The sequence below is a fragment of the Balaenoptera musculus genome, chromosome 6 (genome assembly GCF_009873245.2).
Source record: "Balaenoptera musculus isolate JJ_BM4_2016_0621 chromosome 6, mBalMus1.pri.v3, whole genome shotgun sequence".
NCBI lineage: Eukaryota > Metazoa > Chordata > Mammalia > Artiodactyla > Balaenopteridae > Balaenoptera > Balaenoptera musculus.
Genome location: NC_045790.1, coordinates 104381092 through 104404260, shown reverse-complemented (window position 1 = coordinate 104404260; position 23169 = coordinate 104381092). Strand labels below are relative to the sequence as shown.

Below are 23169 nucleotides of genomic sequence, written 5' to 3'. Positions count from 1 at the left end.
AGGGGTGTTGCGACAACTGGGGGGAGAACACAGGAGAAGGGTCAGGAGCTTAACAGTAGCTCAGCAACCCGTGTGAAACCGAGATGGGCACCGAAGCCACGGCACACACACAACTCGGGAGGGTGAAGTGACCTATCCACGTGATGTGAGCATCCAAGGTCATGGCCCGGCCTTGAACTTGGGGTTTTTGGTCCAGGTACACTGCTTGTAGTGAAGTGCTGTGAGAGTTTACACCCACCTACTGCCCACGTGGTCATCTTAAAGCAGCTGCCCTGCTGGTCACTGGGGATTAACGTCCTAGCCGTGTGGTCTGGGCCAGGAACCGCTCTATGGGCCCGATTTCTTCGCCTATAAAAGTGGGGGAAGGGCAGGGAAACGGAGTGCTCGGTCCTCTTGTTCTGGGAGCGAGCACCTCAGCCATTCTGAGCTCACTTGTCTCATCAGGCCCCAAATGAGGCTTAGGAGAAGATCTGCATCCCAGGGTCAGAATCAGGCATCTCTCTGAGCAAGTGAAGCACTACAGACAGCCTTTTAAACACCCATCAGCCAGATGAAGAAACGGGCTCTGAGAGGCCAAACGACTCTCCTCTCCTGTCACCTGCCTACTCCCCCTGCATAGATGTCTTGGTTTTCACAACTGCTGGGTCAGTTCAGAGCTGAGAGTGGTGTTCTGGACTAAGTTTTAGCTCCCATGGAGTTTTCTTTCCTTCACTCCTCTCGTGGCTCACTCCTGCCCCTGGGACTTGGGGTTCAGAACAGACAGGGCGGCAGATGCCTCTTGCCTTTCATTCCGAGCTGCCTCCTTCCCCCTGAGTGATCATAACCAGCCCCTGCAGATCCGCTCAGGTTCAACAGGGCCTGCTAGATGGTCTACATGGTCCACTCAGCCTGTCACGTAGAAATACGTGACAGGCTGAGCAGGCTTCTTGAAATCTACACTCACCGCTTCTGCTTCCCACCCTCCCACCTCTCAACCCACTTGGGTCTGGCCCCTCCGCTGCACCCCACCCACCTCTGCTCTACTTCCTTCCTGAGCGCCAGCAGATTCCCAGTCACCAAGCCCATGAGCCTTTGTCCAGTCCCGCCCTCACCCAAGGCGGAGCTTGCTCGTTCTCTCCGGATGTCCCAGAGTCACTTTAGGCCCGTGTGCCAAGGCTGACTGGCTAGGGGCGCCTTTCTCCTGGCAGGGCACAGCTGCTGGGATGAGGATTTCTGCAGAGTCCCTACACTCCGGAACACTGGGACCCTTGGGACTGGAAAAGCCCGGAGCAGGCTGGCCCGTCTGGACTCTGGCCCTTGTTGGCCAGGAATGTGGATCCCAGAAATACGCCTTCTAGCCTGTGAGCGGCAAAGGGATCCCAACTGTGCTCCCGAGTCCCTGTCCTGGCCTCTGCAGAGCATCTGTCCCAGCCGGGCCCCTTGCTAGGCACCTGCCCTGCCTCAGTTCAGCGGAGAGAAGACGGGGCAGGGCTCACTCACCACCTTCCCTTCTTCATGGCCTGCATCTCAGCCCGCTTCCATCCAAAGGCTGGGTGTAGGGGGTCCTGGAGGGCAGGTCAAGCAAGGAGGGGACCGTCGGGTTGGGGAAGCACTGCTCTTCTTCCTGCTGCAGAGAAGGGGGCGAGGTGGTAAAGGACGGCCGAGGGTCTGGGAGCCTCATCCCTATGGTGCTGCGGTGTGGGAAGACCAGCAATGAACAGAAAGGAGCTTTCCGAAAGAGGTACCTGGCCATGCCACCACTTCCCCTGAAAGTTCTAGCAGAGCATAACTGGACCTCGGGTACTCTTGACTGCCTTTCTGCTCTTCAGCTATTTCCCCTGCACATTCACATTTTGGGCCTGCAATTCCCTCTCCCATCTCTGCCTGGTGAGATGCTTTTGTCTTTCAAGGTCTTACCACACCCTTACCTCCTCTAAGACTTCCCTAACCCTCAAATACACAGGTCATGTCTCACTTTATTTCTCCAAGACGGGCAATGCTCACGATGAAGGCACAGGCCTCCCAGGGGACAAAGCCTGTGTCTTCTCTCACCCCATGGGCCTGGAGCACATTAGCTGCTCTGTAAGTGTCTGAATGGATGAACGGGGAGGCGCTGCCCAATGCTCACGTACACCTACCTATTTGTCAGCCCAGAGGGTGGTCTTCTCTGACTGCCCGTGGGAGGGAGGCAAGAGCACATCATGATAAAACTGGTTGTTACAAAGCAATGCTGTTTGTACCAAAATATTTAATGAATATGCCGTTAAAATAAAACCAACAAAAGAAATAGTAATACAATTTTACTGGTTTATATTTCAATTCATAAAGTTGACACACTGAAACTACCCTAGCACAATGTCCACGCACCTAGTTTTAGATGGGCTTACAGCTGTTTTGGTAACTGAACAAGAAAGACACAAAAAGCCGTGGAGGGGATGGTTTTGGGGTCAGGGGTTGCCGCTTGTTACCTCCCTGATCACAGATGACCTCAGCAAGCGTTAATACAGCCAACAGGAAAAGAAATACAAAACAACCCAGGTGTCTTTATGTACAAACCAGTGCCTCTTGTAACCAGTGACCTCCACACTGCACGCAGAGAAGACGACAAAGTCATCTGCGAGACAGCCTGTCAGCATATCACTATATAAATTAAAAGTCTAAAGTTACTTTGTTTAAAAAAAGGTGCCAAAATCTCTATTCCATAGTTTTGAAGCGAGAACTTGCAGCCCATCTCAACAGCGAGGTTTGCACCCAGCCTCACTCCGGGGAGGGCCCAGGCAGGCAGGGACACAGGCCAGCAGGACGGGGGCCTCTTGGCATGTGTGTCCTGCACATCCTCACATTTACACACACACATACACACACACACACCTCAGAGTCTTTCTCACTTGTACAAGCTGTTGTGCAAAAACACTAGAACCTTGAAGTGAGGGAGCCCTTCACAGCTCTCGCGACAGCAGGGTGGAGAGCAGAGCCCGACAAACCTTGAGTGAAATTAAGTGCCCAAAATAACCACATAATTAAGTTGTGCAGATCAGTCCTAGTCTGGGATTTAAACACTGTCAATTGGGTGCACTGGGAAAAGATATTTATATATACACACACACACGACACATTAAGCAAAATAAGATTTGTCCACGTTATGATTAATCCAGTCTCGACAGTCGGTCAAGTCACCCACCCCAGCACTGTGGAGTCATTTGGCAGCTAACACTAAAAACAACAGGAACTATGAGAGTTGCATAGAATTGATCAGAAACATGTGAATAACGCCAAACCAAAAACCTGTGCATCGTAGAGTTAGTTTAACAAAACTAGGTGGCTTCACCTACAACCATGAAACCCTCCTATTTAAAACAAAGTGCTTCTCCATGTCTACCTGGAGGACCCTCTGCTGGCACTGGAGCAGATAATTATTTGAGCTACCGATCCCCTGCCCCACCTCCCCCAATATATAATAATATGTGTATCTTTAAAAAAAAGATTAAAGGTTTAGAAAAAAACCAAAGGCCTGAAGGATCCCCAAACTCTGATAATGTCACTCAGCCGCTGGGCTGGGTGAGGAGCTGACCTAGCCGGGAAGAGGCCCGGAGGTCACACGGAGGAGTGACTTTCTGGAACGTCCAGAGCGGCAGGTGAGCCGGCAGGCCTGTTAGTATCAGGAGTGAGGAGGGCCTTACCGCACAGGCTGCCTGCTTCATGAGCTCTGGTCCAACAACCTACCCACATGCTTCTATGGATCTGACTTAGGTACATTCTGGTCCTGGGACATGTCACAGAATCACACATCTGGCCAAAGAAGGCAACAAAAGGTGTCATGTTTTCTGAAGGTGTCTGGAGGCAGCAGCTGCTCTCAGCAAGTCTCTTTCCCTTGAACCCCGGTTGCCGTCTTTATGGAGCTCAGTGTTCGGTTAAACCACGTCTTCTTGGCCGCCTGTACCTCGTTGAGGGCAAGGCCTAAATGGTGCTCCAAGTCCTGGAAGAGGAACGACGTACGTGAGGATGCTGGTCTCCAGTGCTAATGACACTGCCTCCCCAGAGCTGAGCCAAGACAAGAATTCAGTCTATTTCCTCTTGAGAGGCCTCTGGGAATTCCCCCAGTTCTCAAACTGGCACAGAAAGATCTGGAGTGCCTAAAGCTCAGGGAGATTTCCTAGTTAAGACCTCCTCATTTCTTGCCTCGTCTATTTATTAAAACGGCCTCCTACCTGAGCGTCTCCCTCTCCGTCCACCCACTGCATACCAGGAGAGAGACCGAATGTTCTACCTAAGAATGCATCATTAATTTCCGGCAAGAGCCTTTCAAGCCTAGACCCCCTAGCAAGACATCCGAGATGCTTCACAATCTGGGCTGAGACTCTTCCAGCTCAGCACCCACTTCCACCCCTACTTCCTGAAGGCCCTTCCAGGCAGGCCCTCTCCTCCCTCTGTGCTGTTGGACACGCCATGCCCTCCACCAGGAAGGCTCACTGTTCTGTCTTTTCTCCAGCGGCACCCTCTGCTCACTCACGGACTACAGCCCAGATACTATCCTTGGTGAGGCCTCTCCTCGCCGCCTTGGACGGTCACGGAGGCCACGTGCTAGCTGTGCAGCCCCAAGAGCGAGAACGGGGCCTGGGCGAAGCAGACGCCCAGGTACCGTGTGTGATACGGAGACCAGGGCTTAAGCTTTAGTCCTGCACTTGGTTCCTTCTGCGAACTGTGCCTGGTGCCTGCCTTGTGCTCAGCATCGGGGCTGATGGAACTAGCCATGCAGTATAAAGATGAACAAAACAAGCCCCAGTTTCTCCATAAGGAAAGGAGGCCCAGATAAATTAGGTAATACGTCCAAAGTCACAAAGCTGGGTAAGTGACGGGAGCGGGGGCATAAAAGCTTGTATTTGTGAAGCCCTCAGGTATCGTGCTGAGCCCTTCCTGTGCATTATCTTTTTTAGTCCTCAAAGCAAACTATCAGAGTGACCCCTCATCACCTCCACTGGCAGATAAGGAACCTGAAGTGTAAGGAGGTTACTAACTAACCCAAGGTCAAAGAGTGTGGTGGTGCAGCTGTGATTTCAAATCATGCATTCTCTGCTCCACCAGAAAGATTCCAAGTTTGATGGATAATTCTCATTATGAGAAAGTCCAATCGTTAGGACAAGCTAAATGCTAATTAAACATCCACTAGTAAATAACAAGTAATGGGCTTCTTCCCATGAGGATTATAGTAGAAGTTTAAAAGGGAAAAAACCCCAAACCATAAAGATCATTTCTGGGGTTTCTAGCCCACACCAGCGAAATCCTGCCCCCATGCAGGTCTGGGTCCCGCCGCACCAGGGGCAGAGGGCTGGCCGGGGGCGCAGAGACTGCAGCTGTTACCTGGATCTTACACTCAGCTTCCACCAGCTGCAGCTTGGTTTGTGCCAGTTCCAGTTCCATCTCTCTCAGCTGGTTCTTGAGTGTTTCCTTCTCCTCATCTGTGTCCTCATCCAAAACTTCCTTAGCTGAGCTGATGCCCTTTATGCGCCCTTCTTTGTTGAAAAATTCCCGGCAGCGCTCACAGTCATCCACTTTTTGCTGAAATTGAATGTCAGATGTGAAGAGACAAAGAAGACATGAAGGTGTGAGCATCTCCTTTCTGGGGAGCCAAGAGATGGCTTCTCCGCTGAGCACTACAGCTTCTGAAAAACTATGTTCTCTCTGTCAACTGGCAGATGACCTACTGGAAAAGTCACCTGGTGTTATACACCAAAAGCAACACAAATATTCTTATGTCTTGATCCAGTCATCTCACTTCTAGGAACCTTGGCTAAAAAAATGAAAAAGCAGTGACTAGATAAAGATTTACATACAAGGAATTTCACTGCAGAATTAGAGACACAAAAAAGGGGTGGGGAGATAAACTATCCAGCTACTGGGAAAAATTAAATAGGATGTGCTATATTTATACAAGGAAGTACACAGCCTCAGAAAAGTTTTTGAGGAATTTTTCGTAACATGGTAAAAATGTTTAAGTGCTGGGTAAACTAGGACACAAAAATGTCTTTAAATTATAGTTACAAGGATATACCACATTTCATGAAAATAAGATGGCAATGACTGTAAGAAACATCATTTCGTTGTCCTCTAAGAAAATATTCTGCCAATTAAACCACAAAAAGCCATTAGTTATAAAATATGTCGCAATTTCAGATGTAAATGTGAAAAAAATGCCTATCTTAGAGTGAATGAAATTTTGTATGTTAGAACAAAGACTGAAAGAATACATGCCAAAGTGTTAATGATGATGTTGTCTGTGAGTAATAAGATTATAAGGGGATTTTTTTCCTCCTTTACTCTTATTTTCCAAATTTTCTGCAATGAACATTATTATTAGTTTTAGCATCAGAAAATAAATTTTGTTTAAAAAATAGGTACTGCTGGTTAAACACTACTTATGATGGAGGCCAGGTATCATCTTGCTCCAGGTAAAATGCTGGTTTGTGCAGACACGGCCATGGACTCCCCTACGTTTCTGTCCACTGAGTTGTAAACATGTTAGTAAAGTATCTTTCAGTAAATTACTCATCTCAGTAAAATTTGACAAGTATTCTAATAATAAAGAAAGAAAGCACCAAGTTACAAAAACCCTCAAATTCGCAAGAAAACATTAAAAACTCAGGTTCTCATTGTATCTGGGCCCATTACAGCAAGAGGAATTGAGCTCAGAAGGGGAGTGTCCCCCTGCTACAGAACAATGTGGGGAGTGACCTGGCCTCTGCACCCCACCCTCGAGCACAGCCTGTCACCTGCAGGACTCTTCCACCTCAGCAGGGTGCTGCAGTAATCACAGACAACACCTGAAGTCCTGGGGCTCTTGTGTTTTGTTTTGTCTTTTTACAAGTGAAGTTAGCCGGAGGAGGACGTTATACAAATTTGTAAGGAAGAGGGACACTTGTATTTTGAGATCTAATGCCAGAGCTCTTCTGGTTTTATCTGTATCCCCTGCCTAGAGGAAAGAGGCAGAATATCAGTTGTCAGTTGTAGAACCAGGTCCTGACAGCCACCTTGTCAGGTACTCATCAGCTTCCCTCAGTTTTGGAATCAAAGCAGAATACCTGGGGACTTCCCTGGTGGCGCAGTGGTTAAGAATCCACCTGCCAACGCAGGGGACACGGGTTCGAGCCCTGGTGCAGGAAGATCCCACATGCCGTGGAGCAACTAAACCCGTGCGCCCCAACTACTGAGGCTGCACGCCCCAACTACTGAGGCTGCACGCCACAACTGCTGAAGCCCGCGCGCCCGGAGCCTGCGCTCGGCAGCAAGAGACGCCACCGCAACGAGAAGCCCGTGCACCACGACGAAGAGTAGCCCCCGCCCGCCGCAACTAGAGAAAGCCCACACACAGCAACGAAGACCCAACGCAGCCCAAAATAAAATAAATAAATAAATAAATTTATTTTTTAAAAAAAAGATAGTATTGTTATTAATAGTGGTAGGTTAAAAAAAAAAAAAAAAAAAAAAAGCAGAATACCCCCTCCCAAAATCTTTTGTGCTGAATATAGCCATAAAATGAACTAGGTGGTATAAAATCTCTTTGATAAAGGAAGACTTACCCGAATTTTTTCAATTTCCGCTTTATTAGCAGTCTGCTGCTTCTCTAATCTTTCACTCAACTGAGAACAAATCTGAAGAAAAAAACATAATATAAAATGACAATCTCTTCGGCAATGTCATAATTTGCACAACTTGGGCTCGGGGTGAATTCTACAGTGGAAGCTGGACTACACGAGCGGAATTAGGACAGCACTGAGCAGGAGGGGCTGTGAGATGACAGGTGAGCAGAGGGGCCTGTGGCTCTCCCACCTCCGCACCCACCGGCCTAGGAGCTGCAGGGACCTCAGTGCCACGCTCGATGGCCAATGTTTACGGACGCTGCCAGACTCAGGAGCCAGCACGAGATCCCAGTACAGAGAGAAACAAGACCAATTCGGTTATGTTCTCAAAATGCAACCAGCTGGGGAGAGAAGTGGTTCTACATCATGAGTCTGAAGTGCTCCCAAGAACTAGGGGGCTTTCATGTATTAAGTGCCTGCTTATGTGAGGGAACTATGCCAGGTGCTCCACAAAGATAATCTCATGGACTCCTCACAACAGTTCTCCGGGTGAGCGATGATTTCCCTTATTTTACAGTTGAAAAGCAGTGCGGTAACTTGTCCAGTGAAGCAAAGGGACTCGTCAGTGCAAGTCGCCGAGCAGGGACGCGTGTGGGTGTGGAGAAGACATCTTGTGCAGGCAAGCAGGGCTTCCAGAGAACATGGCCCAATTCCAGGGTGCACGGACCCACCTGCTTGTAGTCACCGATGATAGAACTGTTTTTTTTAATCTCAGATTCTGCCTTGTCGAGTTCCCGACGGCACATTTCTTTTAACTGCGTACATTAAGAAAAGCAAAAGTGAATGTTAAGGGAAATACAAGCGAAGCTCTGGCACTACGTGCTTAGCGCTGGGCTTTCCCCAAAGTGCCTGACCTACTGGAGGTAACTCTCCTCCCTTCTTCCTCACTCTCAGCAGTACTAACCCTACTCTTGATGCTAGGAGAGAACAGTCAAAACTTCTGAACTTTCAGCTTGGGGCTTTTGCTGAAGTTCCTCCCTGTCAGTGCAGCCCAACCCGGGATCCTGAGCTGAGGAGGTAACACAAAGCAAATGCAGAGGAAGAGCTAACGGGAGGACTGCCGCTCTTTCAGTGCCTCATGGATTATGTGGGAGGCGCCCCGCCATCTCTCACCTCAGGCAGCCTGACTGAGACGAGAGGGTGGGTGGTGAAGGAGAGCCAGCCTGCTCTGGGGCACGGAGCACCCAAAGCTCTTCTTATGGCTGTGAGTCTGCGCCCAGGGGCTGTGCTCAGGACAAGCCTTCCAGAGTTTGCTCTGTGGGGGAGATGTCGGTGGACAGGCAGGGGAAGAGCCAGACATTATGTAATGTCTGCCTTCCTTTTGCAGAAATGCTAACCCTCGTGTCACACTCAGATGCTGACACACAGGAATTTCTCCTGCCCCAGTGAAGGATGGGCTTTGCCCCACTGTCTCCTCCTACATTTTAATTATTAAGAACCATTATGCTTTTCACAGTAAATACAAAAGGCCTTTGGAGAGAAACTGAAGCCAGCTGTCTCTGGGCTCTCCAGTGCCAACAGGAAGCCACCAGTGAACTCCCAGCTCTCAAGCATTTGCAAGACACAGAGGAATGTGGGAGGGGCAAAGCTCCCCTCACCTGAGCAGACTCTTCTTCCAGCCGTCTCTTCTCTTCCTCTGCATCAATCAATTTCTGTTTGGTCATAAGCAGCTCCTTATTCAGTGCATCTGCCTTTTCCTCAGCCTGAAACATTTAAGGGGTGCTTTTACAGAACAAGAAATGAGAACTGAAAGGGATTTGAATTACCCAGAACAATCCAATTTTAAGATGATGAGGAAACTGTGATCCAGAGAGGGGATGTGATATGCCCAAGGTCACGCTGAGACTACACTCATGCACAAGTGTCCGGCCCTGTCTCCTGCCCAGAGGCAGTGCAGGGCAGTAGCTAGGAGCTCGCCTTTGTCAGACAGCCTGGTCTTGACTCCCATCACTCCCTGACTGTGTGCCACTTGGACAAGTCATTGAGAACCTCTCTGAGCTTCACGATCTTCACCTGAGAGATAAGGCGTGGAATGGACTCAGCACAGTGCCTAGCATATAGTAAACACTCAATAAAAGGTAGGTGTCATTATCATTAATAGTAATAATAAATTCTGGTTTTCTTCTTCCAAACTCTCAGTATTTGCTCTGCTTCATCAAGTAAGTTCTGCATTTTGCTCTCACTGTCACCTGACAAAGGAAGGCACCCCTTTCCTAGCACTCTCCTTTTATTATCTGAAATGGCCATCTTCCACCCCAGTTTTTTTCTAAAGCATGCAAAGGTCTGGTGGGCAGATCTTTGGGTCCAAGTGAAAATGATACACCTGTACCTGACAAATACAGTCCCTGACACTGGAGAGTCCAAGGATAACTGAAGAATGAGAGACTGTAGCATGTTAGAAGGCAGTCAAGGAAAGGAGGTGGAAGCTCCTAGTTACAGAGTGCTAGATATAGAGGGTCTTTGCCAGCTCCTTATATCCAACCTCCTTTGACAATGGATGGCGGTTTCCCTGAAATTAAAGAGCATTTCTGATGTCACCTAGCTAAAGTAGTATAGCTGAGTCCCCCTGCTTTCTACTACACCACATCTTCTGACGTACTTTCTTTGGGAGGCATAGGTTCCAGGGGGCTGGGGCCTTAAATGGAGAACTGAGAATGGCATGATATGCAACTCAAAAGGCCATTAGTTACTGGCAAACTGCATATGCATGCAATTAAATGGGGTCCTGGAGTTAAGGCCTGTCCTTTCTGGTGAGTGGCTTATAATCACCTCTAGTTCAAACCCCAGTAGCAATCAAAATGGAAATAAGAATCAAACAAAAGAGGAAATAACAAATAAGAAGAATAAAGTCCTGTCAAAGATTCTGTTTTACTTTAATCAGCAGAACATCCTGTTAACTCTCCCTTCTCTCCCCTGGACCCAGTTAACATCTTCTGAACAGTACTTTGGAACCTGTAGCACATACTTATATTCTCTGTTACTCACCATCACTCCCATGGTAGATAAGACTGATTCTAAGACGTACGGGACAGCCAGGTCATGAACTCAAGAGTCTTCCTTGCCCATCCTGACTCCCCAGTTTAGAAAAAATTTAGATGGGGAAGTGATTTCCACAAGCTTGCACAATGCGTGTAGCAGAGCTGGAATCCAAAACCAGGTCTCTCAACATGAAGCCCAGCATTTGTGCCATCACTCCAAGAGCTGACTCCCAAGGCTGTGTCAATAGGAAGGTGCACAGAGGCCACTGGACTGACCAACCAGGGTCCTCTTATGGCACCACACTTGCTGCACAGTCATTCTACTTACGTAAGCACATAAGGAGAGAACATCTGGCGATAAACACAAATCCAGACTTCCGCTTCTGGTCATGAAGGACTAACCAGGACCAGATTTACCCTCCCACTGTAAACAAAACACTGGACGAAATACATAAAACTACTGTTTGCTGACACTAAAAACAAATGCAGAACTGTGGTTCCTGGGAGAAAGGAAACAAGCAAGGTCCTACTACCATTCTGGCTTTCTGCCTAGAGGCACTTCTGGACCAAGGAGCAGGGTGAGGGGTTCCAAACAGAGTATGCCTCAAAGGGTTAAGGAGGCAGAGGTAGGGGGTCAGAGATGCTGAGGTGGCTGGAACCTGTTGGGTAGAGCTCTGGAGATCAGAGAGCTCCAGAACTGCTAATAAGGCAGTAAAGGAGATAGAATGAAATCATGAAAATACCCAGTTAAACCAAAGAAGGCAGAAAAGGGGAAAAAAGAAAGAAAAAGCAAATACAACAAATGGAGAACAAACAGCAAGGTGGTAGAGTTAAATATACCATATAAATAATTACATTAACTGTAACTGGTCTAACCATTCCAATTAAAAGAAGGAGATTATCAGACTAAATTTCAAAAAGCAAGATCCAACTATATGCTGGCTACAAAACCCCATTTTAAATATAAAGACACAGATATGTTAAAAGTAAAAGTATGGAAAAGGATATACCATGAAATACCATGAAAGTCGGAATGGCTATATTAACATCAGACGAAGTAGATCCCAGAACAAAGAGTATTAACCAGGGACAAAGAGGGACATTTCATAACAATAAAAGAGTCACTCCATTAAGAAGGCAGTAAATCTGAAATGCATTCATAAATTCAAATTACAGGAAACAAAAACTGACATAACTGAAAGGAGAAATAGATAAGTGCACAGAGTTACAGATTTCCTCACTGTTCTCTCAGTAAGTGATAGAACAAATAAAGAGAAAGGCAGTAAATCCGTGGAAGTCAATCAACTTGACAGAAGTGACATGACAGAACACCCCACCGACAACAACAGGACACACATACTCTCTGAGAGCATGTGGCACATTCACCCATCAGGCAATATGGAAGGCCCTAAAATAAGCATAAGTATGTTTTTTTTTTTTTTTTTTTTAAATTAATTTATTTATTTATGGCTGTGTTGGGTCTTCATTTCTGTGCGAGGGCCCTCTCTAGTTGCGGCAAGCGGGGTCCACTCTTCATCGCCGTGCGCGGGCCTCTCACTGTCGCGGCCTCTCCTGTTGCGGAGCACAGGCTCCAGACGCGCAGGCTCAGCAATTGTGGCTCACGGGCCCAGCCGCTCTGCGGCATGTGGGATCTTCCCAGACCAGGGCTCGAACCCGCGTCCCCTGCATTGGCAGGCAGACTCTCAACCACTGCGCCACCAGGGAAGCCCTAAGTATGTTTTAAAAGCACTAAAATCAGAAAAAATATGTACCCTGATGACAACTGAATTAAATCAGAAATCAACAACAGAAAAATTTCGGGGACAAATCCCTAATAGTTAAAAATTAAACAACACACTACTAATTAACTCAGAGATCAAAGAAGCAATCACAAGAAGTGAATGAAAATAAAAACAAGACACATCAGAATGTGTGAGATGTAGCTGAAACAGGGCTTCAGGGAGATTTATAACTTTAAATGCTTATTTTAGAGAAGACGAAAGGTCCAAATCAATGACTAAGCTTCTTCTTTAAGTAGCTAGAAAAAGAGCAAATTAAACCAAAAGAAATGTAGAAGGAGATAATAAAAAAGCAGAAATCAATAAAAGAAAAAGAAAAAAAATCAACAAAACCAAAAGCTTGGTTTTAAAGAGATCAACACAATTGATAAACTTCTAGTTAGTAGACTGATTATGGAAAAAAGGGAAAAGACACAAATTACCCATATCAGTAATGAAAGAGAGAAGACTTCAACAGATCCATCCTATAAACATTAAAAGAAAAAGGGAATATCAACGACTTTGTGCCTATATATCTGACAACTAAGATGAAATGGATAAATCACTTGAAAGGCGCAAAGTATAAAAATGTACACATGAAGAATTAGAAAATTTGAATAGCTTCATATCTGAAATCATAATTAAATAATTTCCTGCTGGACTTCCCTGGTGGCGCAGTGGTTAAGAATCCGCCTGCCAATCAGGGGACATGGCTTTGATCCCTGGTCTGGGAAGATCCCACATGCTGCGGAGCAACTAAGCCCGTGCGCCACAACTATTGAAGCCCGTGCCTAGAGCCCGTGCTCCCCAACAAGAGAAGCCACCGCAATGAGAAGCCCGTGCACCGCAATGAAGAGTAGCCCCCGCTCGCCGCAACTAGAGAAAGCCTGCGCACAGCAACGAAGACCCAACGCAGCAAGAAAAAAAAAAAAAAAATTTTTTTTTTCTTGCTAAGAAAACTCCAGGTCCACGTGGTTTCACTAGGGAATTAAATTAAAGATTTAATCAAGGAACAATCCCACAAAAAGTCCTTAAAAAATAGGACTTAAAAAATTCCCAGTTCATTTTAGAAGCCTAGCATTCCCGATATCAAAACCAGACAAAAACATTAAAGAAACTCCAGACAAATATTCCTTAGCAACACAAAAATCTTTAATACAAATAAAAATCTTTAAAAAAAAAGGAACCCCACGTTTCCTAGGAATGCAATGTTTGTGTACACTGAAAAATCAGTTTGTATACACTGAAAAATCAGTTTGTCTACACTTCACTGTACTAACAGAATTAGGAAAAATAGCAAATAATCACCTCAACAGATGCAGGAAGAGCATTTGACCAAATTCAACACCCATTCATGACAACTCTCAGCAAACAGGAAGAAAGGAGAACTTCCTCAACCTGATCTATGGAAAACCTACAGCTAACATCTGGAACAAGGTGATGAGGTCCACTCTCACCATCCAATATTGTTCCGAAGGTCCCAGTCAGTGTAGGAAGGCAAGGGAAAAAAGGCAGAATGACTTGAAAAGAAGTAAAACTGTCTTTATTCAGAGATGATATGATTGTGTATGTGGAAAATCCTAAAAAATAAACAAAAAAGCTACAAGAATAGTAAGTGATTTAGCAAGGTCACAGGATACAAGGTCATGTTATCAATTGTATTTCTAGAGACTAGCAATAAATAATTGGAAAATGCAATTAAGAAAAAATTACCCTTGGGACTTCCCTGGTGGCGCAGTGGTTAAGAATCTACCTGCCAATTCAAGGGACACGGGTTCGATCCCTGGTCTGGGAAGATCCCACATGCCACGGAGCAACTAAGCCCGTGCGCCACAACTACTGAGCCTGCGCTCTAAAGCCTGCGAGCCACAACTACTGGGCCCGCATGCCACAACTACTGAAGCACATGCACCTAGAGCCCGTGATCCGCAACAATGAGAAGCCTGCGCACCGCAGTGAAGAACACCCCACGCTCGCCGCAACTAGAAGAAAGCCCACACGCAGCAACGAAGACCCAACGACACAGCCAAAAATAAATAAATTAAATAAATTTATTTTAAAAAAAGAAAGAAAAAATTACCCTTAATAACAGATTAAAATATGTGCATATCTTGTAAAATGAAAACTAAGAAAACTATGCTGAAATTGAAAAAGACTTAAATAAATGAAAATTGTAACATATTCATGGATTGGAAGGTTCAATCACTGCTCAGATGTTAACACTCCCCAAGCTAATTTATAGATTCAATACAACCCCACTCAAAATCCCAGAAGGCTTTTATTTCTAGAAGTTGACAAACTGATTCTAGTATTTATATAGAAATGCAAATTACTTACAATAGCCAAATTATTTTTTAAAAAGAACAACAAAATTGGAGGACTCACATGACCTGAGTAATTATGACAGTGTGGTACTGGCGTTAACGATAGACGTATAGATCAATGGAGCAGATATAGAATCAAGGAGACTCATACATACAGGTCAATTGATTTTTGATAAAGAGACCAAAGTAATTCAGTGGGGAAAGTTTAGCAACCTGCTCAAGTTCAGAGAACTAGAATGCAGTGGAGCCAGAATTCAAATCCCAGCAGTTGGGCTCCTGAGTCTGTTTCCATCACTCTCACATTACACTTGTCTCAGTGTAGAGAGCAACCATGCCAGAGAGGACTCAGGTGGGGTCCTCTCAGCCCTGTGCCAGGTGCCTTCCATAGGTTCCCTCTCAGCCTTTAGCACCAATGCCTTAATGTCAGGTCCAGGCATTACTCCCATTTCATAGAGGAGAAAGCTTGGATGGAGTCACCTAGGGACTCAGTAGCTGACCGGGGATCTCTCCATAGCTGCTTTGTGACAAGTAACAGAAATGACAGGTGAGGAATAACAAAAGTGATAATAAAATCAGTTGGAAATACAAAGAGGGTTCTGGAAATCCTATAAGCCACATATGAGAGCTTTTCTCTGGGATGCAGAAAGGGAAGAGTGAAAGGGCATGATGAAGTTCTTTCAGAAATCTAAGTCCCTGAAGCCAAAACACGCTGAGAGGACCCCACAGCCCTCACTTCAGAACCTAACTGATTTTCCATGATGATTCAAAAGATACGAGAGAGGACTAACTTGGAAAGGGACTCAACGTTTAGTGTGAAAAGGTCTGTTTTCTCAGCACTGTCCATGGCTGGACGATGGGACCCCAGTTTGCTATTCCTGAGCCCTAGTGCAACAGGGTTCCTGCTCCTCTGAGCCAAGTTCAGAGTGGCAGGCCAGCTGGATTGCAGTCTAAGGGCTCTGCCACTAACAGTGTGGCTGTGTAAGACATTTAACCTCTTTTGGCCTCATCAGTGAAATGGGGATCGTAACTGTATCCTTTACACAAGGGTTGTTTGGAGGATTTGACAGTAAGTACAAAGCATGTGGAGCAGTGTCTAGAACTCTGTCAGTGCTTAAGAAATGTTCTGTTAGGTGTCACTATATTTTTGATGTAGTTATGACATCAAACCATAGCTTCTTGTTCCATATGTATTTTGGAGACAGTGTGGCATTACAGAAAAAGCCTGGGTGTTTCAATTAGATGCACCTGGGTTACATTCCTGGCTCTGCTTCTTCCTGGGTGCCTTCCTCTCTCTTGAGTCTCAAGTTTCTTTATTGTTAAAAAATCCTTATCCATAAATGGGGCTCATGTTACAAGGCTGAGGTAAGGATAAGAGATATTAGAGTTTAACAAAGTGCTTCTCATTGTGCCTGTCACATACAGCATCGTAGAGTAAATGGGAATTCATCTTATTTTTACTATTTCTCACTTCTGATATCAGGAATGTAACCTAGCTCTTTGACTACTGTGCCAGGCAAAGACAACTTAAAAAAAGGCTTACCCTCTTTAGAGGCAGGCTTCAAGAACCTAAGAAGTGTATTTTCCACCTTAAACTAGTAGAGCATCAATGTTACTTCTGGTCCCATCAGACTGGCAAATGCAACAGCTCAAACTAAAAATCTGCCTGGAATTTTATCTTAAGTTGCCTCTTAATATAATTTCATTGTAGAATACAAAGCTCTAGTACAGGACCCATTTTCTTTTCTTTTTCACTTCCTTTCTGCATGACCTACAGCTGCTAGAAGAGCCATCACAGGTGCACACTGTGATTTTTGCTTCAGCAATTACCCTGCTCAGTGTACACCCACCTCCCTCGCTCACTTGGCAGAAATGCCTGAACAGTGAGGGAATGATTCTCGTAGTGTTTCTACAAAGAAGATCAGAGGGTATGCTGGGAACCTGCACCACAGGGAGGAAACTCCAACCTAAGGAGACTGTGGTAAACCAAAAAGCAGCGGGATCTCCAGGTTCTGGTTACTGAGGGCTAATGGCCTTGCAACACCCTCCCTGGAAAAACTAGAAAAAGGAGTCTTCCCAGTTACCTGCAGCTATTTATAGCTGACAATCAGACAAACAGAGGGAAACAACACTGCCTGTACCTAATTCCTGTGCTTTTCATACACACCAAATCATGTAATTCTCACTATACTCTCGGACACAGCTATTACTCCACCTCCCCACACTTCACTCTGCTTGAAAGTAGAGTAGCTGATGGTAGAATCCAGATCTGTTCAAAATTTTACTCCATTATTCTATTTCTAAAGAGAAGTAATAAGAACCAGTAGATACTGCCATCTCTCTTTCTCTTCATCTGCCATGTGACTCACTTGGAGAATCTAATGAAAGCAAAGACTGTCAGAGAAATACAGTAGTACACAATATTTTCATCCATGTTTGGTGGATGTCAAGGACCTTGTGAAGTTCACATATCCTAAGGGGTTCAATATATTATGTTAAGTCCCCTGTAAACCCTCAATAGCCTAAGCCTATCTCTAGAGCCTCAGGAAAATCAACAAGCAGAAAAGTAATCTTAGGAGCCTGAAGGGAAACATAAGTCAGGTGCTGCCAAACTTTGTCCAGGCGCCAAAGCCAGCCTGCCACCTATTCTCGTAAATAAAGTTTTACTGGAACACAGCCATGTGCATTCGTTTATTTATTGTGTAGGCACCAATGGCAGAGTTACATAGTTGCAACAGAGACCATGTGGCCCACAAAGCCTAAAATATTTACTATCTATCCCTTTACAAAAAACGTTCGCCAACCTCTGACCTAAACCATGAATGAGAGAGTGCACTATGGGAAGCCTGTAGTATAGAAAATGGACAAACGCCCTGCCAGGAATGCCATCATCTCAAACTTTTTAAGATTAGGAGAAGCAAAGAAAAACAGAATATCTGCCAACAGAAATGCCTGATGAAATTGCAGGCTGCGGAGGCACTGAGCTTTATTACAACTGGCAATGCTTATCCAACAGGCGTATGATGTGCAGGATGACGAAATCTGTTCTTGTCTTAGCGGTAAGTTAAGGAAATTATAGTGATTAAATGCTACTGCCAATTGTAATAACATAAGAATAGCCAGAAACGCCTCTCAATCAATGTCTGGAAAGGCGTTCAGGGTTTGCGTATATAATGAGAGAAGAATGTGGTAAGGAGGGCTTAATAAGATCATCGATGATCCCTGAAGGAAAGGAGGGAATAGTACTGACAAGAGCAAGTTGGATCATAAGAGGGAAACACTAACTAGAACAACAAACACTAAAATTCCAGGATTTCACTTGATTAAGGGAGAAGTGTTTCAATATAATCATCCCTTCAGACAAGTTAGACTTACGTTATCCAGGTCCTTTCGCAGTGCAATCTTACTGGTCACCAGCTCATGGGCTAAGTCATCATTTTCCTGTTCCAACCTCATGTTAGCTTCCTGTAGACGCCTATTCTCCCGCTGATGGGTAAAAAGAAACCAGTTACAGACATAAAAATCAGATGGAAATGACACCTTCTCAGGTTAACCCTCAAAACGAATTGCCGAGTCCTATGGGAATCACGGGAGATGTGGCTGGTCCTAATGTGCTGCCAGTCAACAACTGCTTACTTTCTATCTCCAAAGAGAAATACTTAAATTCAAGTGACTGTCAAGCAGCTACTTCTTCTTAACTGTGACAAAAGCCCACTGAACTGTAACAAACTAGGCTGCTAGTCTGAAGCAAAACAAATCTTGCTTTCTTATTTGCAAACTCAAACTGAAACTGGAACCTAGAAATAGTGAAACTAAATTTTAAAAAGAACTCACTAAAGCTAGTGACAGGCACAATTATGTAAAATGAAAGGCTGAAAGCACTTCACATCACCTAGGCCGTAAACAAACCTCAAATCGCTCGATGGGGTCTTCCTGTTGGGCCTGCTGTTCCCTCATGGTGTGATATTCTTTTTCGTATTTTTTCAACTTCTTCTGACTAATCTGTAGGATAAAGCACAGCACAAATTAAAAAGTATCAGAAATGGGTGGGTGCTTCAGGGCTTGCCCTGAAGACCAAGACCTCTGCTGACCCGGTCATCTCAAGTTACTATGAAAGTGGTGTTTCCTGCACATGAGCCCAGGACCTAAAATTCTTACTCAATGACTACCATCATGTCCATGGGTCTGCTGGGGATAACTGGTTGCTAAAGTTTTTACCAGTAGTCAGAATGAACACCCAACAGACAACCCCTCCTACCTGAGTACTAGGTCTGACTGTCCATCGTCCTCCTCCTCCTCCTCCTCATGGGCCATTTCTTTAGCACATACCAGCACTGCTGCAGGTGCTTTCATTCTGTGACCTCATGACACCTCTACAAGGTACGGCATTAGTATCCTCATTTTAGAGGCAAGTTAACTGAGATATAAGGAAGTTACGTAACTTGACCTAAGTCACTCAGTTAGAGACTGGCAGATTCAGGATTTGAGCCCAGGCTGCGAGACGTCATCCAAAGTTCAAGCTGTAGCCACCTCACTATCCTACCATCTACCACTTTCCTTTCAACTAGCACCTTCTGTGCTGCCTTTAAACAGGCACAATTCTCTCTGCCCTTAAACACACAGTTCTGCTGAGCGTTCTATTTAGCTGCTCTTCCATCCCATTAAACTACTGTCCTCTTTCTCTCAAGCTTTTTCTTACCAACCACTACAAACTACTACACTGCTGACTCACGAATCTGACTTTTAGCCCCCAGTTCCTAGGAATCACAGAGCTAGTCTAGTCCAACTTCCTTAGTTTACAGAAGAAAATACTGAGCCGTAGAAAGGGGATGGGACAGGCCCAAGTTTTCGGCAGGCTGATGTCAGCAACTCCAATCCCTGCTCCATTCTTCCCTTTCTGTCTTACTCGAGCTGCCAGGTGTTCCTCTCCGACTGATTCTGCGGACACCTGGCCCCGTCGGGCCGTTTACAGGCCTGCCTCAATCAGAGTCTACTCCTGGAGTTTGGCCGCTGCCCGAGGGGAGGCAGCTAGGAGCCGCGCAGCACTATGCCCTGGCTGCAGTCTATAGAAAGATGCCCACTGAACACCTGGGGTGAGGCCACAAGCTGGAAACTGACATCCCTAAACCCAGATCCTCTGCGGTTTAAGGCCAATTCTGGGGTGAATGTTTATCGTGCGTGTAAGTGATTCACAAAGAAAGCACCTAAATAGAACTGTGTGATCAGTAAATTTATAAACAATCCTAACAGATCAATAGCAGAGGAACAGAAACTAAATGAGGCTTGTGGGCAGCAAACATTTCCTCCCAGTACTCTCTGCTGTCAGTCTGTGTAAATGACAAGGGAGGGCAGGGATACAAGGCTCCCCTCGTGCTTTATGAAAAAGAGAACTAAAAAAAAAAAAAAAAAAAAAAAAAAGAGAACTGACACCAAATCCTACAAAACATTCTCACAAATCTTCAGGATTCTTCAACTTTTCATTCTCATGCTGGGGTAAGGAAGAATTAACATTCTTCTCATAAACATACATTTTAAAAGGCTAATTACAAAATAATTTTTTCTACCTTTCATCGTCCTTTGTTATAAATGTCTCATTCTCAGAGCAAAAGGGTTGATTCTCCCTCACACTGTAACAGCAGTTAGTGTGTAATAAGTGCCCTAGACATGCCAGGCCCTTCACACATGTCATCTCATTTGGTTCTTACAGTTCTGTGATAGGATATGGGCATTTCTATATGTGTTTCCTATGCTTCCACATTTTCTACATTGAGCATGAATTACATTTATAATTAAGCTAACAAAGTGAACGCTGTTTAAACATAATTCTCATACTCTGGGCTTCTCTGAGACAAAGCTCTGCTCACTTCTCTACGCAGAGCTTGCTGGTCCAGAGTTCTGACTTCTTTCCCAGCTGAGACTTGCCTTCCCAATTCTCAGCCTCACTTCTCGGTCTCTCTCTTCTTCCCTCTTTCCCTTAAATGCCTTACCCCACCCCCTCCAAGTCCATGACAAACAAAAAATAAACAAACATAACACTGCTTATAATGGGTTCATAGCTGACCCTGACTTCCGGAGCATGTGGCTGCATACCAGAGTCAACTAGTTCAGGTTGCCTCTGAGGCAGAGACCCTGTGAAAAAGACTGATGCCTGAATGAGGAACGAGAGGTATCAGCAGCAAAAGCAGCAATTCAAGTGTCCTTATGAGGCTGCACCCAGGAAAGACCAGCACCTCTCAGCCCACCTGTCCCATTACCAGTGCCTTCTCCAGGTCAGAACTGCGTCTCACTCACTGTTGTCCCCTGCGCATGTACAGACAGCGCCCAGAAACGCTTGCTAAATTAATGAGAAGGGAACCCACACCGCCACCCCCCCGCCCCTTTGCATCAACCTGTCTTCTAAATGGAAATGGCAACCAAAGCGAACGTACACTGCAAGCCTGGTCCCTCTGCCTGTGCAACCCTGTGCCTGGATCACTCCTCTTCACCTTTCAGATCAGAGCTCCACATCACTGTTTTTTTTTTTTGGTTGCATTGGGTCTTCGTTGCTTGCTCCTGGCGGGCTTTCTCTAGTTGCGGTGAGCGGTGGCTGCTCTTCGTTGCGGTGCGCGGGCTTCTCACTGCGCGAGCTTCAGTACTTGTGGCTCGTGGGCTCTAAAGTGCAGGCTCGGTAGTTGTGGCGCACGGGCTTAGCTGCTCTGCGGCATGTGGGATCTTCCCAGACCAGGAATCAAATCTGTGTCTCCTGCATTGGCAGGCGGATTCTTAACCACTGCGCCACCAGGGAAGTCCCTCCACATCACTTCTTTAGTGAACCCTTCCCTGACACCCTCTTCCCCCTATCAGGCTTGGTCTTTCATTATATATTCTCATAGCGTCAAGCCAAATCCTCCATGGCACCTGTCCAAGTTCACAATTATTTATTTATGTGCTTACTTGATTATCTGTCTTCCCACTAGGAAACAGGCCACATCTGTTTTGCTTACCACCATACCTCTAGCGCCCAGCTCAATGCTTGGAACATAATCGGAACAGTCAGCTGTTGAACAAATCAAAGTCAAAGGCCTTCCTGTTAACTCAATAAGGATGCAAGCAGGGACATTTATTTATCCAATAGTTGAGCCCCACTATGTGCAGTGTTCTTTGCTAAGCATTAATGATATGAAGATGTACACAGATCAGGATATGCAAACTCCACAAGGGCAGGAACTCTTCATGCACTGTGAAATTCCTAATGCCTGGCACACAGTAAGCATGAAAATACTTAATGAAGAGACATAGTCCCCACAGTTCATTTTGTCTGTCTCTTACTTCTACCACTAAAATTTTAACTGAATTCAAGAAGAAGAGAAGCTATGGAATCAGCCCCAGATCTCTGAATCACACCCGCTGTTGGCTGACTCCTATCAGAAAGCTGTGGAAATCACGGCTTCACACACAGAGGTATTTTTGCCTTCAAAGACGATTAAGTTTGAAATCTGTTCTGTTTAAATATACTTTCAAGGAGGAAAAAATTCTAATAATTTCCTGGGTTAAGGCTGAGTTTGTAATTTAGATAAAACCAATTTTATACCTCATTGCAATTAGTACAAGGTTCTTAACACTGTTAGAGACAGTACCACTTTGAATGTCCCCTGAGAGACATGGTTCCCGCAAAAAAGCACAGAAGCTAACCCCCACCCCACCCCCAGCAATAAAACATTCTACACGCCATTTCAGAGGGCTCATGGGCTCCCTGAGGCCCATCCATAGTCCCAGGTTAAGAAACCCTGAATTAGAGAGAAGGTGGAGACTTGGAACATGCCAGTTTGATATTTTGGTAGAAGTAAAAATTAGTCTAAAACACCTTTCCTTTGGTCACTCACTTGTCATTAATCTGTCACAGGAATTGGATAAGGTTCTCTCTTAAAACATGTGCTACTTGCCCTGGGAAAGCTGGCCCCTGATCAGGCGATCAGGCCCTGGAACAGGCAGGGATGTTGTGGCCCACACCGATGGAGAAAGAATGAGAGTGGCTGCTGACCTTGGTGGGAGTGAGGTAGTACCGTCGGCCAGTAAGAGCTTGGACAGACCAAGGCTTGAGTCCTGGCTCTGCGGATGACTTACTGTGTGACTGAGCGCAAGCTGCCTGATCTCAGCCACAGGGTCCTCCTCTGTGAAAATCCCAACAGTCCTTATGAGGACTACTGTTACGAGGATCACATGACATAAAACACATAAAGAGCTAAGAACAGTACCTGCCTGGCACACAGTGAAGTCTTTTTAATAAAGGGTGGCTGTAACATTATTATTATCTGCTTTCCTTCTCTGAACATGTGCTGCAAACAATGAGCCATTTAAATAAAGTCCATTTAACACAGAAGAGTAGGAAACAGGCTGCTGATAGGAAATATTAGGAGCTGATTCTGAAGTTTGCTTTAAAGTCCCTGCAAGGGGCTTCCCTGGTGGCGCAGTGGTTGAGAGTCTGCCTGCCGATGCAGGG

General features: G+C 45.5%; 1 protein-coding gene across 4 annotated transcripts in view; it reads right to left on the bottom strand.

The window, feature by feature from the left end:
* Positions 1-2264: 2264 nt before the first annotated feature.
* RABGAP1 (RAB GTPase activating protein 1) overlaps positions 2265-23169 on the bottom strand; it is a 159896-nt gene continuing 138991 nt past the window's right edge. For all 4 annotated transcript variants that reach the window (XM_036854765.1, XM_036854764.1, XM_036854766.1 and 1 more), the window contains 7 exons: positions 18600-18692; positions 18066-18176; positions 9212-9316; positions 8285-8368; positions 7554-7625; positions 5338-5535; positions 2265-3955 (listed from right to left, as the gene is read on the bottom strand). In XM_036854765.1, coding sequence (XP_036710660.1) covers positions 3833-3955; positions 5338-5535; positions 7554-7625; positions 8285-8368; positions 9212-9316; positions 18066-18176; positions 18600-18692 — 786 coding nt within the window. In that variant the 3' untranslated portion in view covers positions 2265-3832. The remainder of the gene's footprint in view (positions 3956-5337; positions 5536-7553; positions 7626-8284; positions 8369-9211; positions 9317-18065; positions 18177-18599; positions 18693-23169) is intronic.